At 45.3% G+C, this 15,248-nt stretch overlaps 1 protein-coding gene across 1 annotated transcript in view; it reads right to left on the minus strand.

The window, feature by feature from the left end:
* Positions 1-890, minus strand: part of LOC139023639 (mucin-5AC-like) — a 7,524-nt gene extending 6,634 nt beyond the window's left edge. The window contains exons 1-2 of the mRNA XM_070437153.1: positions 565-890; positions 130-523 (exon numbers count right to left, since the gene is read on the minus strand). Of these exons, the coding sequence (XP_070293254.1) occupies positions 130-523; positions 565-890 (720 nt within the window). The remainder of the gene's footprint in view (positions 1-129; positions 524-564) is intronic.
* Between the last annotated feature and the right edge of the window lie 14,358 nt (positions 891-15,248).

Below are 15,248 nucleotides of genomic sequence, written 5' to 3' on the forward strand. Positions count from 1 at the left end.
AGTGGAGCGATGTTGGTGTAGTGGGAGTCGCTGTGGTGTTGTGGGTAAGCTGTGGTGTTTGTGGAGCCGCTGTGGTTGTAGTGGGAGTCGCTGTGTTGTAGTGGGAGCCGTGTGGCCATTTGTGGTTGCCGCGTGGTTGTAGTGGGAGACGCTGTGGTTGTAGTGGGAGACACAGTGGTTGTTGTGGGACCCGCTGTGGTTGTAGTGGAGTCGATGTGTTGTAGTGGGAGTCACTGTGGTTGTTGTGGGGTAAGCTATGGTTGTTGTGGGAGCCGCTGTGGTTGTAGTGGGAGTCGCTGTGGTTGTAGTGGGAGCCGCTGTGGTTGAAATGGGAGCCGCAGTGGTTGTAGTGGGAGCGCTGTGGTTGTAGTGGGATCTGCTGTGGTTGTTGTGGGAGCCGCTGTGGTTGTAGTGGGAGCCGCTGTGGCTGTAGTGGGAGCCGCTGTGGTTGTAGTTGGAGCTGATGTGGTTGAAGTGGGAGCGCTGTGGTTGTAGTGGGAGCGTGTGGTTGTAGTGGGAGACGCTGTGGTTGTAGCGGGGCGATGTGGGTTTAGTGGGAGTCGCTGTGGTTGTGTGGGGTAAGCTGTGGTGTTGTGGGAGCCGCTGTGGTTGTAGTGGGAGTCGCTGTGGATGTTTGTGGGGTAAGCTGTGGTTGTTGTGGGAGCCGCTGTGTTGTAGTGGGAGCCGCTGTGGTTGTATTGGGAGCCGCTGTGGTCGTTGTGGTTGTAGTGGAGCCGCAGTGGTTGTTGTGGGAGCTGCTGTGGTTGTAGTGGGAGCCGCTGTGATTGTATGAAGCGCTTGTGGTTGTAGTGGGAGCCGCTGTGGTCGTTGCGGTTGCCGCAGTGGTTGTAGTGGAGCCGCTGTGGTTGTAGTTGGAGCCGCTGTGTCATAGTGGGAGCCTCTGTCGTTGTTGTAACAACAGCTGTGGTGTTGTGGAACAGCTGGGGTTGTTTGGTGACGCTGTGTTATTGTAACATCAGCAGTGGTTATAGTGAAGCCGCTGTGTGGTAGTGGGAGCCGCTGTGGTCGTTGCGGTTGCCGCAGTGGGTTTTAGTGGGAGCCGCTGTGGGTGTAGTTGGAGCCGCTGTGGTCATAGAGGGAGCATCTGTCGTTGTTGTAACAACAGCTGTGGTTGTAGTGGAAGCAGCTGGGGTTGTTGTGGGTGACGCTGTGGTTATTGTAACATCAGCAGTGGTTTATAGTGGGAGCCGCTGTGGTTGTGTGGGAGCTTGTGTGTTGTTGCGGGAGCCGCTGTGGTTGTAGTGGGAGCGCTGTGGTGTAGTGGGACCCGCTGTTGGTTTAGTGGGAGCTGCTGTGGCTCTAGTGGGAGCCGCTGTGGTTGTAGTTGGAGCCGCTGTGGTTGTTGTGGGAGACACTGTGGTTGTTGTGGAGCCGCTGGCTGTTGTGGGAGTCGCTGTGGTTGTTGTTGAGCACTGTGGTTGTTGTGGGAGACACAGTGTGTTGTGGAGCCGCTGTGGTGTTGTGGATCGCTGTGTTTTTGTGGAGAGCTGTGGTTGTAGTCGGAGCGCCTGTGGTTGTAGAGGGAGCCGATGTGGATGTAGTGGGAGCCGCTGTGGCTGTAGTGGGAGCCGTGTGGTTGTAGTGGGAGCCGCTGTGGTCATTGTGGTTGCCGGCAGTGGTTGTAGTGGGAGCCGCTGTGGTTGTATGGAGCCGCGTGGTTGTAGTGGAGCCGCTGTGGTCATTGTGGTTGCCGCAGTGGTTGTAGTGGGAGCCGCTGTGGTTGTAGTGGAGCCGCTTGTGGTCGTATTGGGAGTCGCTGTCGTTGCTGTAACATCGGCTGTGGTTGTTGTGGGAGCTGCTGGGGATGTTGTGGAAGACACTGTGGTTGTTGTAACATCAGCTGTGGTTGTTGTGGGAGCTGCTGTGGTTGTAGTGGGAACCGGCTTTGGTTGTAGTGGTGAGCGCTGTGTGTAGTGGGAGACGCTGTGGTTGTAGTGGGAGCCGATGTGGTTGTAGTGGGAGTCGCTGTGGTTGTTGTGGGTAAGCTGTGGTTGTTGTGGAGCCACTGTGGTTTGTTATGGAGTCGCTGTGGATGTTGTGGGTAAGCTTGGTTATTGTGGGAGCCGTGTGGTTGTAATGGAGCGCTGTGTTGTAGTGGGAGCCGCTGTGGTCTTGTGGTTGCCGCAGTGGTGTGTAGTGGAGTCGCTGTGTTGTAGTGGGAGCTGATATGGTTGAAGTGGGAGCCGCTGTGGTTGTAGTGGAGCCGCAGTGGTTGTAGTGGGAGCTGCTGTGGTTGTAGTGGGAGCGCTGTGTCATTGCGGTTGCCGCAGTGGTTGTAGTGGGAGCCGCTGTGTTGTAGTTGGAGCCGCCGTGCATAGTGGGAGCCTCTGTCGTTGTTGTACAACAGCTGTGGTTGTTGTGGAGCAGCTGGGGTTGTTGGTGACGCTGTGGTTTTGTAAATCAGCTGTGGTTGTAGTGGGAGCCGCTGTGGTTGTATTGGGAGCCGCAGTGGTTGTAGTGGGAGCCGCTGTGGTTGTAGTGGGAGTGCTGTGGTTGTTGTGGAGCCGCTGTGGTCATAGTGGGAGCGCTGTGGTTGTAGTGGGATGCGCTGTGGTTGTAGTGGAGCCGCTGTGGCTGTGTGGGAGCCCTGTGTTGTATTGGAGCCGCTGTGGTTGTTGTGGAGACACTGTGGTTGTTGTGGGAGTCGCTGTGGTTGAAGTGGGAGCTGCTGTGGTTGTTGTGAGGTAAGCTGTGGTTGTAATGGGTTTGCTGTGATTGTAGTGGGAGCGCTTGGGTTGTAGTGGGAGCGCTGTGGTCGTGTGGTTGCCGCAGTGGTTGTAGTGGGAGCCGCTGTGGTTGTAGTTGGAGCCACTGTGACGTAGTTGGGAGCCTCTGTCGTTGTTGTACCACAGCTGTGGTTGTTGTGGAAGCCAGTTGGGTGTTTGTGGGTGAGCTGTGGTTATTGTAACATAGCTGTGGTTGTAGTGGGAGCCCCTGTGGTTGTAGTGGGAGCCGCGTGGTTGTAGTGGGAGCCGCTGTGGCTGTAGTGGGAGCCGCTGTGGTTGTCGTTGGAGCCGCTGGGTTGTTGTGGGAGTCGCTGTGGTTGTTGTTGGAGCCACTGTGGTGTTGTGGAGACGCTGTGGTTGTTGTGGAGTCGCTGTGGTTGTAGTGGGAGCCGCTGTGGTTGTAGTGGGAGCCGCTGTGGTCGTTGTGGTTGCCGCTGTGGTTGTAGTGGGAGCCGCTATGGTTGTAGTGGGAGCCGCTGTGGTTTGTGGGCGCATGTGGGTGTAGTGGAGCCGCTGTGGCTGTAGTGAGAGCGCTGTGTGTGTGGAGCCTGTGGCTTGTGGCGCTGTGTGTGGGAGCCGCTGTGGTTGTTGTGGGAGAACCTGTGGTTGTTGTGGGAGCCGCTGTGGTTGTTGTGGAGTCGCTGTGGTTGTTGTTGGAGCCACTGTGGTTGTTGTGGGAGACACAGTGGTTGTTGTGGAGCCGCTGTGGTTGTTGTGGAGTCGCTGTTGTTGTTGTGGGAGACGCTGTGGTGTAGTGGAAAACGCTGTGGTTGTAGTGGGAGCCGCTGTGGTTGTAGTGGGAGCCGATGTGGATGTAGTGGGAGCCGCTGTGGCCATAGTGGAAGCCGCTGTGGTTGTAGTGGGATCCGCTGTGGCCGTTGTGGTTGCCGCAGTGATTGTAGTGGAGCCGCTGTGGTTGTAGTGGGAGCCGCTGTGCTGTTGTGGGAGACGCTTGGTTGTTGTGGAGCCGCTGTGGTTGTTGTGGGAGACACTGTCATTGTTGTGGAGCGCTGTGGTTGTTGTGTGGAGTCGCTGTGGTTGTTGGGAGACGCTGTGGTTGTAGTGGAGAGGCTGTGTTGTAGTGGGAGCCGTGGTTGTAGTGGGAGCCACTGTGGTTGTTGTGGGAGACACAGTGGTTGTTGTGGGAGCCGCTGTGGTTGTTGTGGGAGACACTGTGGTTGTTGTGGGAGCCGCTGTGGTTGTTGTGGGAGTCGCTGTGGTTGTTGTTGGAGCCACTGTGGTTGTTGTGGGAGACACAGTGGTTGTTGTGGGAGCCGCTGTGGTTGTTGTGGGAGCCGCTGTGGTTGTTGTGGGAGACACTTTGGTTGTTGTGGGAGCCGCTGTGGTTGTTGTGGGAGTCGCTTTGGTTGTTGTTAGAGCCACTGTGGTTGTTGTGGGAGTCGCTGTGGTTGTTGTGGCAGCTGCTGTGGTTGTTCTTGGGGCATCTGTGATTATTGTGGGCTCAGCTGTGGTTGAGTATGCTGACACATTTGTCAAGATTGTTGTTGCCGTAAGTACTGTTGATGGAATGGAAATTATCATTGTTTTTTTTTTGAATTGTTTCATCATGCCCAGCACATTTAAGGGGGAATTTGAAGTGTCTGTCCTATATCTGAGAGATATACGAAAGCTCAGGAAGCTTTTGCTTTTAAAACAGACCTTTAATTCCTTTTTTAGGCACTAAACTACTTACTTACTACTTACATACTTCAATAATTTGTTTTAACTAGTACCTGGCTGCTTTCAGGCAAATCTTGTGAGGCTTGGTGGCGTCCTAGAGCAAAACAACCGACATGTACGTGTTCATGAGCGACTCACCTTTGCATAGAGGGGTTAATAGTTTCTAGGCTAAACCATTCGGACGCTAAAGACGTTGGTCTGACAAACCTTTCACCGCAGATGTGGAAGGCCGATATCGGCGGATGTTTGGCCAATTAGATTTCCGGAAATTTGCTCRAGGGTTTTAATGTGTATCTGAGCTATTGCCATTCAAGCAGGCAGCAATACAGCCAGTATGACGAGTTTGGAGTCATTTCTGCCTGATGTATTTCTTACATTTGGCATTACATTAAAATGAGTTGTGCGGTGATTGGACTGTGCTATGCGGTAATGCTTGGTAAAATGAACAAGCCCGCGCATGATATGCAGAGAATTGTTGATTTTGCTAAACATTTTCCAATCGCAGGATCACAAAATCTTGAAGGGACTGAAGAATAATGTCTTCCGTTTTGAAGAGGTGGTAACCTACTCCAGAGGCATTTCAGATGGATTCGGGTCTCAGACCCAGTGAACAAAATGTTTAAGGAAGCTTCGGGCAAAATGTGTCTTTTTACTAGTAATGTGCAGTTCACTGACCATTCATAATTTTTTTATACTGATTCGAGAGTCATGATTTTGTTTTCCGAGTGACTCCGTCATTTTAGTAATTTGTTTGACCTGATGGCACAATGAATCTTACAGCAGGATTCATTTGCACTCCTCCGACTCAGCGGAAGCTGGGTTTACCAACTGTCTATTATGTTCATGCAGGAAAATGCATAATGCTGCAGGCAGCAAAGAGAAGAAAAATACATGTTTAGAACTGATAATTGAAAGTATGGTTCAAGAACGAATGCAATTAGTTGATTATTTCATCTTATCGATGGACATTGCTTTGCAGAACTAAAACACACACAGCCACTGCTCAACTAACTAAAACTCAAGAGCGAATATTGTGTTAGGCAGAACAACCACAGCTGCTCCTCTAGGCAGACTGGTTGGCTTCTAATCCACAATTTGGCATAGGCTCAGGCCGTACTGTGCCAAATCYCAAAATGTTTATACTTAGCAATTATTTGTATGCCTAGCAATCAAAAATGTACATTGTTTGAAGAATACTTTTCTAAGTTTCACAAATGACAGGACCTTGCCTCCTTATCAAAACCTATTGCATGAGAAGGTCAGCAGAGGYGCTCCCTTGGCAGTGGTGTAAAGTACTTAAGTAAAAATTATTTAAAGTACTACTTAAAGGGCCTTCCGAGTGGCACAGTGGCTAGCTGTGCACGCTGACATGGTTGCCAGGTGTAAGGTGTTTCCTCCGACACATTGGTGCGGCTGGCTTCCGGGTTAAGTGGGCATTGTGTCAAGAAGCAGTGCGGCTTGGTTGGGTTGTGTTTCGGAGGACGCACGGCTCTCGACCTTCGCCTCTCCCGAGTCCGTATGGGAGTTGCAGTGATGAGACAAGACTGTAACTACCAATTGGGGAGAAAAAAAGCGTATACAAATAATTTTTCTAATTAAAAATCAAACGTACTACTTAAGTAGTTTTTGGGGGTATCTGTACTTTACTTGACTATTTATATTTTKGACTACTTTTACTTTTACTTCACTACATTCCTTTTTTCTCCATACATTTTCCCTGACACCCAAAAGTACTCGTTACATTTTGAATGCTTAGCAGGACAGTGAAATGGTCCAATTCACACTCTTATTAAGAGAGCATCTCCTATTGCCTCTGATCTGGCGGACTCACTAAACAGTGTGCCCCTGGCTGTTCATATGTAAAAATACATTTTAAGAAAATGGTGACATTTGTTTTGCTTAATATAAGGAATTTGAAATGATTTAAACTTTTGATACTTAAGTATATTTTAACAATTACATTTACTTTCAATACTTAAGTATATTTCAACCCAAAATACTTTTAGACTTTTACTCAAGTAGTATTTTACTGGGTGATTTTCACTTTTATTTGAGTCGTTTTCTATTAAGGTATCTTTATTTTACTCAAGTATGACAATTAGGTATTTTCTGGTTATTATGGGTCCCCAGGGACCTTCTCATACAATATGTTTTGAGAAGGAGGTAAGAAGGGAGGACGCAAGGAATCAAGGAAATGCAATTGGCATTTTCCCAAGTTTAAATGTTGGGACGCGTTCGGGTCTTGTGTCCCTGGCAATAACTTTGGCTTTGCATCCATTTATTTTAGTGCTGTGTTAAATGGCATAAATATACTATTTTAATACAACCATGTTTTCTATAAATAACCAAGTTGATGCCTGATGTGTGATATGCTGAGCCAGAAGTCAATTTATTTTTGAAATAACTTACCACATAGGTGGTGAAATTATGTTTCAATGCAATAATTGCATGCACGCAGGTGCCGCGTGCCACAGACAAGTTTTGTTGGTCCGTATCTAGTGTGGGTGGGAACATTATGACAGTTTTCCCTTGCTTCTTCTCTACTGCACTGTATTTCTGGATTCCAGGACTGGACAGCCAGCTAGTTGTTGAATCTGTCTGCTAGTAATTGGCTAGTAGTATTCAATAATGACAAGACAAACATAATTGAAAAGCCAACTGACATTTACTCCTGAGGTGCTGACCTGTTGCATCCTCTACAACCACTGTGATTATTATTATTTGACCCTGCTGGTCATCTATGAACGTTTGAACATCCTGGYCATGTACTGTTATAATCTCCACCCGGCACAGCCAGAAGAGGACTGGCCACCCCTCTGAGACTGGTTTCCTCTCTAGGTTTCTTCCTAGGTCCCAGCCTTTCTAGGGAGTTTTTCCTAGCCACCATGCTTCTACATCTGCATTGCTTGCTGTTTGGGGTTTTAGGCTGGGTTTCTGTATAGCACTTTGTGACATCTGCTGATGTAAAAATTACTTTATAAATACATTTGATTGAATTAGCATCTCTATTTTATTTGGTGATAAACTTAGAAGAGGAACTTTTGTCAAGTGTCTGGCATTTCATGTATAGCTAGCTAGCTATAGTTAGCTTGAGGCAAGGCAGAAGCAGTGGCACTTTTCATCATAAATCACTAATATTTTTGAGAAAATTACATCACCGCTTTGTTTGCAATTGAAAAAACCTGAACCAGCTAGTTGTCATCTATAACCGATCAGGTTTGAATAACCTAAACATGTTTTACGGTTGTGACAGACTGTACACCCATGTGAGTGACTCAAGCGCAAGCTGTTGATAATTTTGAACATGACAACATTCAAGCAGCCGAAAGCCGTAAGGTAGCTATCTAACTATTTCCCAGTACAGGCATTCATTTGACAACCCATCTAAGGAAGCTAGCTAGCTAGATGTCTAGCCTGCAATACTTTTTGCCTTGTTTGTCAATCTCTAATGCTAGCTACCTATCCAGTTCCAACCTGCCTGGCTGCCCACCCACCAACTAGCAATGTGCAACTAGCTAGCTACATATTTGTAGTACAGAAGTGACATTCTTCAATTCAAAGTTGTATATTAGTAGAGCCGTAGCAAGGATTAATTATCCAACCAGTTAAGATTATATAAATATGTTTTAAACCTAAAACGGTAGCATCTTCATTTGAAGCAAAAATAAATATGAAAGGGTTTTCCCAACATTCTGAAGCTTTCTATACCTTTTGCGGTCATTGCTAAGGTTAACAATGAACAAAACGTAATTGATGACACAAACGTGTCTTCCTCCATGGTGAACAACAGGCTTGTGGAATAATAATTATTTTTAGTTTTTAGTTCGGACATTGCTCTGGACATTACTAAATCGAATGAACGAAATAKTAGAAAGATTTGTTATTTKGACCGAAAGAGTTATAAAAACCAGTCAGTGAAAAGAGACGAACTTCCCTTAAAAACTTTTACAACCATATTTCATGATGTTCTATGTAATCTTACATGCTTTGAGACATTATAATAATTGTTTTAATAGCACAAAAATGACCGAAATGACAAGGCTCGTCTGATACTGACAATCAGAGATAAATAAAAACAGCCTTGTCTTGAATGCAACCAATACTAAAATAAAGAGATGTACAATTTGTATGTCTGCCTATCTGAAGGCTCCTTTTCCTTTTTGCCCAAAGTCTGGCACAGAACCACAGCGTCACACACTGCCTTGGCTGAATTCGAATCTGCTCCGCAAAGCTGACACATGACATTTCATAAGCTTGAGTGGGCAGGCAGTCAAAGAAGCTGAACCAATCCTTGAAAATTGGTCCTCTCAAAGAATCCTGTACCCAAGAAAGCTAAGGTAACTGAACTAAATGACAATCCGCCCCATAGCACTCACTTCTGTCATCATGAAGTCATTTGAGACTAGTCAAGAATCATATTACCTCTACCTTATCTGACACCCTAGGCCCACTTCAATTTGCTTACCGCCCCAATAGATCCACAGACAATGCAATCGCCATCACACTGCACACTGCCCTATCCCATCTGGACAAGAGGAATAGCTCATGTAAGAATGCTGTTCATTTACCATAGTTCAGCATTCAACACCATAGTACCTCGAAGCTCATCATTAAGCTTGTGGCCCTGGGTCTGAACCCCGCCCTGTGCAACTGGGTCCTGGACTTTATTGCCAGTAGCGCTGTGAAACAACATCTCCACTTCGCTGATCCTCAACACTGGGACCCCACAAGGATGAGTGCTCAGCCCCCTCCTGTACTCCCTGTTCACCCATGACTGCGTGGCCACGCACGCCTCCAACTCAATCATCAAGTTTGCAGATGACACTACAGTATTCGGCCTGATTACCAACAATGACGAGACAGCCTACAGGGAGGAGGTGAGGGCCCTAGGAGTGTGGTGCCAGGAAAATAACCTCTCACCCAACGCCAACAAAACAAAGGAGCTGATTGTGGACGGCGTTATTAATGGGGAACCAGTTAGTTATCTCATACAATGTCTGTACGCCAGTCACTCCCTACTTTTTTCATTGGGGGAAGGAGTATGGCAGTGTTTGGAACCATTGTATGTCCCCTCTGAGGTTGCCCTTATCTTGATCTGGTATATRACCTAAGAGGCGCTCTGTCTTCAGTGAGTTTGTCCAGGTTTGGGAGTATCTAGGATTGACAATTGATATATGCCATTGGATGAGGTAATGTTTTGGTAGACAGTGAAGTACCAAGCATGAGATTGAAACCTCATCTTGGGAGAYCAAACTGAACGATGATTTATAGCTGATGCTGTCTAGCTATGGGATACTCCTCTTTGGGGTAAAGGATTCTTTGTAAGTTGAGAGGGGTGTATCTTGGCTATAAATKAAACTAAGAATTGTTTTGTAAGGACTCTCAGAGAATTCATTTATAGACACTGAATTGATCTGAGAGTCAAAAAACGGCTTTGGTGAAGCTCATATATATTATTAAAGATGGACTTTATAATATAACTCTGACTTGTGTGTGGTTGGCTCTCTTTATTGAGTAATACAGGAAATTACCACGACAAGACCCCAAAGTTGTCGAGCATGTTCGGCTCTCATTTCTTACCTGTTAGACAGAGCAGCGTAGCTCTCCATCTCATCTTGGTTTTGGCCATATCTCCACCACCTAGGAGAGAAAGATGATATCAGGTTTTCTACACATGTTGGAACTATAACTATATTTTACATTTACATTTACATTTAAGTCATTTAGCAGACGCTCTTATCCAGAGCGACTTACAAATTTTGATATTCTACCTCGTACAACATATGTACATTTTTGGCATGTGGATCTGGTTACGCATTTACAACAATGGTTGTCGATGCCCTGAGATATCAAATGTTTCGTTCCATATCTCGCATACAGTCATGATGGATATTATTTGCACCCTTGATAAAGATGAGCATAAAATACTGTAAAATAAATAATAGAAATACTCTCATGCTTTTTTATTATTATATCATATTAATACTACTACAATTGCTCAGATATATATATATTTTTAGAAGTAATAATTTTTTCTCAAAAAGATAGGGGTCAATATTATTAGCACCCCGGTGTTCAATACTCCGACACCCTTCCCTTGCGAGGATAATGGCACTGAGCCTTTTTCGAAAATTATTTATGAGATTGGAGAACACATTGGGAGGGATCGTAGACCATTCCTCCATACAGAATCTTTACAGATCCTTGATATCCTTCGYCTACGCTTATAGAYTGCCCTTTTCAATTGAAACCCCAGGTTTTCAATGGGGTTCAAGTCCGGAGACTGATGGCCATTGCAAAATGTTTACCCTTACAGAAAAACCATATGATTTCACATTCATGAAATCACCTTGTCACGTGTACCCACTGGGCACAGACGTCAGTTCAACGTCTAGGTGACTATTAAAACATTTCCTAACCAKAARCCGTGGATTGATGGCAGCATTCGTGCAAAACTGAAAGCGCGAACCACCACTTTTAATCTTGGCAAGGCGATTGGAAACATGACCGAATACAAACAGTGCAGCTATTCTCTCCGCAAGGCAATCAAACAAGCAAAGCGTCAGTATAGACGTGGACATCGACGACTTGCTCCCAGACAAATTAACAACTTCTTTGCATGCGCAGACCAGCTGGCTGGTGTGTTTACGCACATAWTCAATCAATCCTTATCCCAGTCTGTTGTCCCCACATGCTTCAATTAATTGTTCCTGTTCCCAAGAAAGCTAAGGTAACTGAACTGACTATTGCCCCATTGCACTCACTTCTGTCATCATGAAGTGCTTTGAGTGACTGGTCAAGGAGCATATCAATTCCACCCTACCCTAGACCAACTCCAATTTGCTTGCCGCCCCAATAGGTCCACTGACGATGCAATCGCCATCACACTGCACACTGCCCTATCCCATCTGGACAAGAGGAATACCTATGTAAGAATGCTGTTCATTGACTACAGCTCAGCATTTAATACCATAGTACCCTCCAAACTCGTCATTAAGCTCGAGGCCCTGGGTCTCGACCCCGCCCTGTGCAACTGGGTCCTGGACTTTCTGACGGGCCGCCTCCAGGTGTTGAAGGTAGGAAACAACATCTCCACCCCGCTGATCCTCAACACTGGGGCCCCACAAGGGTGCGTTCTCAGCCCTCTCCTGTACTCCCTGTTCACCCATGACTGTGTGGCCATGCACGCTTMCAACTCAATCATCAGGTTTGCAGACGACACTACAGTGGTAGGCTTGATTACCAACAACGACAAGACAGCCTACAGGGAGGAGATGATGGCCCTCGGAGTGTGGTGTCAGGAAAATAACCTCTCACTCAACATCAACAAAACAAAGGAGCTGATCGTGGACTTCAGGAAACAGCAGAGGGAGCACMCCCCCATCCACATTGATGGAACAGTAATGGAGAAGGTGGAAAGTTTTAAGTTCCTCGGCGTACACATCACGGAGAAACTGAAATGGTCCACCCACGCAGACCGCGTGGTGAAGAAGGCGCAACAGCGCCTCTTCAACCTCCAGGAGGCTGAAGAAATGTGTCTTGTCACCTAAAATACTCAGAAACTTTTACAGATGCACAATCGAGAGCATCCTGTCAGGCTGTATCACCACCTGGTATGGCAACTGCACCGCCCTCAACCACAAGGCTCTCCAGAGGGTAGTGCGGTCTGCACACCTACAGCACCCGTTATTACAGGAAGGCCATAAAGATCATCAAGGACAACAACCACCCGAGCCACTGCCTGTTCACCCTGCTACCATCCAGAAGGCGAGGTCAGTACAGGTGCATCAAAGCTGGGACCGAGAGACTGAAAAACAACTTCTATCTCAAGGCCATCAGACTGTTTGTTAAACAGCCACCACTAACATAAAGAGGCTGCTGTCAAAATACAGACTCAAATCTCTGGCCACTTTAATAAATGGACTTAATAAAGGTATCACTTTCCACATTAAATAACGCCACTTTAATAATGTTTACATATCCTACATTACTCATCTCATATGTATATACTGTTCTATACCATCTACTGCATCTTGCCTATGCCTATCATTAGTCACTTTAAATAACGCCRCTTTAATAATGTTAAATGCATGTTAAATGCAAACAAACACTATATAGCCTCAAAACATTAAAACCATACTTTTAATAACATACTTTTAATAACATACTTTTAATAACATGGATGTTCATTCCATAGCTCTGTCTATGAATTTCGAGAGTTGTTACATTTCTCCAGCCCCTTCCCTAAGCGTTTCACCTAAACAGGGGCGGCAAATCTCTTTGTTATTGTTTCAACTGCTGATTACCACTTTGAAGGGAAATATGCATTTATTGTAACACTAAACTTAAGAGTTTAGTGGACAAAATCAATTATGAATTGTCCATGCGTGCCCATTTAGATCCCTGCATGAGACCAGTAATACTTTTGGAGATTGCTGTTGTTGGAAATGGTTCATCCAGTTTAGCTTGATCCTTGTTGAAGATACAAGTAAACCTTTATCATCATTTCAGAATTACGCACAATCCTCGATTGTTGGTTCTCTGTTAATAAAATACAATATTCAGAGTGYGCAAGGTGCAGAAATACAGTAAACTTCATTGTAATCTCGCTGTGTGACTTCATTTKAAACTTTTCTTCAACATCGTGCCTTGTATTAGACATTTAAAAGGAGTGTGCTGCTCTTTGAAGAGGCTGCGCGACCTTACGTAAACACCTTGTCCTGCCCCCTGGAAGCCTCTTCCTCAGAGCTAAAGAACTGACTCACCTTTTGTGCATGTGTTACTTTACACACTCTAATTAGGGCCTACATCTGACTCATGTTTCTGAACTGCTTAAATATWAACACTGGGGCGATATTAACTAACATTCCAAAAATATACCTCCTAATTTAGGATGTAGGCTACAACCTTCTCTGTCTGTTGTAGTTATGGATATTGCAGTAGTAGCACAAGCAGGTCGCAGTCTACACAACAGGAGGCTGCGTGGGGGAGGCCGGCTCATAGTAACGGCTGGAATGGAATKGTATCAAACATGGAAATCATGTGTTTTATATGTGCGATACCATTCCATTTATTCTATTCCAGACATTTCTATGAGCCCATCCACCCCAATTAAGGAGCTAATGGCCATATTTGCCAAATTTCATTGGGGAAAAAATCTGCTTTTTAACCACAAATAACAAGTGCTATTTTTCTTCAAAATGGTCATGTAAGTACTGCACGATTTGATAGTCACATGATTGACATTTGCCAGAGTAGCCTGTGCCCAGGGGCGSACATCCCAGCTAACAATTCTAGGGAGAGAGAATGTTTTTCTAATGTTACCCGTATTGTTACCCTACTGTTTGAGTTTCTAAATCTCTGTTTGTTAAGGGACATTCTATCTATGTTAGCAAAAACCTTCTGATAACCTTTTTAGCATGTCTTGGTGTTACAGTTAGGAGAACATTCCCTTAATGTCAAGCAGAACTTATATAGAATGTGGTTGCAATGTTCTCAGAATATACGATATTAATGTTCTAGAAAACGTTTCATGGGACGTTGCAAGAACATTTCTGTGTATCAGTTGTCAGGACGTCGCCTGATGGTCCCAAAGAAACATTCAATACACATCAGGCCTTGTTACTGTTGTCAAGCCCATCAAGGTCCTGATTGTTGAACGACCGATCCATTCACCACTCTTTTTGTCTGTTGGCAAGGTTAGGGACGCACACACACACACACAGTGCTTTTAAGCCTTGTCTCATGCTAATTTTACCTTTATTTAACTAGGCAAGTGAGTTCTTACTTACAATGACAGACTACCCCGGCCAAACCCTAACCTGGACGACGCTGGSCCAATTTTGCGGCGCCCTATAGGACTCCAAATCACCACCGGTTGTGATACAGCCTGGAAACAAACCAGGGTCTGTAGTGACGCCTCTACAACTGAGATGCAGTGCCTTAGACCATTGCGCCACTCGGGAGCCCAAAATGTATGACGTTGGCTAACTCGTTTCCAATAGGCTATCGTAAAGACACAAATCACAGAAAGATGGCAGCTGTTTTGTTACCCCGCTTAAAGTTTTCCTTGTGGAAATGCTCCCATTATGTKAAGTTAATTGAGGAGAAAGAGAAAAGCATTTTWGTCAAATGCAAACTCTGCAATGGTAGTATTGATCTCTTTGTCCAGAAACACATCCGGAGGCTGTGTACAACGTTCCAGAAATGTGTGAAAGAGGCAAAATCTATACTCATTATAAAGATGCATAAATAATATTTSTAAGTGTAACGAAATGTTCGAATGAAAAATCAAAATGTTTGATAAACACTATTCAAAATGACAAGAATGCCATTAAGATATATTAACACCCAGGCCATGAGAAATCCAGGCCATGAGAAATCCCCAAACCACTGTCTCAATAAGGGGTATCTCTAGGGCATGTGCTTATTGGGCCAGTATAGTTMGACCCTGTACAGAATAAACCCTAACCTCTCCCTAGGCACTTGTGTAGATCTGAAACAGCTTGATAGGTGTAAGCAATACGGTAATTACACATTGAAGTAAATCTCAGCTCTATTAAAAGTACACTCAAGAAAATATTTTGATCATATTGATTCAGGAGTATCATTAAAACAGATCAATATGCCCCGCTAACAGTAGACAGCTATACAGAAAGTCATTATATATTTCTGAAATAAGTACRGAAAATCAATGACGAGAAAATTGTYAGATTAGCTAACAGGGACATAGTGGTGTAGTAGGAAAAACAAAGTACCGTGAACCAAGAGGCAGTGAGTTCAGATCCCAGGTGAAGACAAGTTAAGTAATAGTTACTTTAT

The sequence above is a fragment of the Salvelinus sp. IW2-2015 genome, linkage group LG34 (genome assembly GCF_002910315.2).
Source record: "Salvelinus sp. IW2-2015 linkage group LG34, ASM291031v2, whole genome shotgun sequence".
Taxonomy (NCBI): Eukaryota; Metazoa; Chordata; class Actinopteri; order Salmoniformes; family Salmonidae; genus Salvelinus; species Salvelinus sp. IW2-2015.